This window comes from Corvus brachyrhynchos, unplaced genomic scaffold, assembly GCF_000691975.1.
Source record: "Corvus brachyrhynchos isolate BGI_N302 unplaced genomic scaffold, ASM69197v1 scaffold443, whole genome shotgun sequence".
Lineage (NCBI taxonomy): Eukaryota > Metazoa > Chordata > Aves > Passeriformes > Corvidae > Corvus > Corvus brachyrhynchos.
In genome coordinates this window covers 9,354-9,651 of record NW_008237220.1, presented here as the reverse complement: position 1 = coordinate 9,651, position 298 = coordinate 9,354, and the positions used below count along the sequence as shown (strand labels likewise).

Genomic DNA, 298 nt, shown 5'->3' with positions numbered 1-298 from the left:
CGGGATCGAGATTCCAGCGGGAACGGGGACCCCCAAGCCCGGAATCACCCGAGGGGACCCCACACCCAACACCCGAGGGGACCCCACACCCATCACCCGCCGGGACCCCAAGGGCAGCACCGCAGGGGGAGGGGGCAGCGGGCGCTTCCCGGGATCCCTAGGGCAGGATCTCGGACTTGGAATCGCCGCCGGCGAAGCGAATCTCGTGCGCCAGGCACGGCCCGTGCGGCTCCTTGCCGAAATCCACCAGGAAGTTCTTGTTCACGGCCAGGCCGCCCTTGTCCGTGTCCACGTCGAG

The 298-nt window shown here is 69.5% G+C and overlaps 1 protein-coding gene across 1 annotated transcript in view; it reads right to left on the bottom strand.

Moving 5' to 3' along the window:
• Positions 1 to 82: 82 nt before the first annotated feature.
• LOC108445352 (selenium-binding protein 1-B-like) overlaps positions 83 to 298 on the bottom strand; it is a 9,204-nt gene continuing 8,988 nt past the window's right edge. The window contains exon 2 of the mRNA XM_017728876.1: positions 83 to 298. Coding sequence (XP_017584365.1) covers positions 158 to 298 — 141 coding nt within the window. The 3' untranslated portion in view covers positions 83 to 157.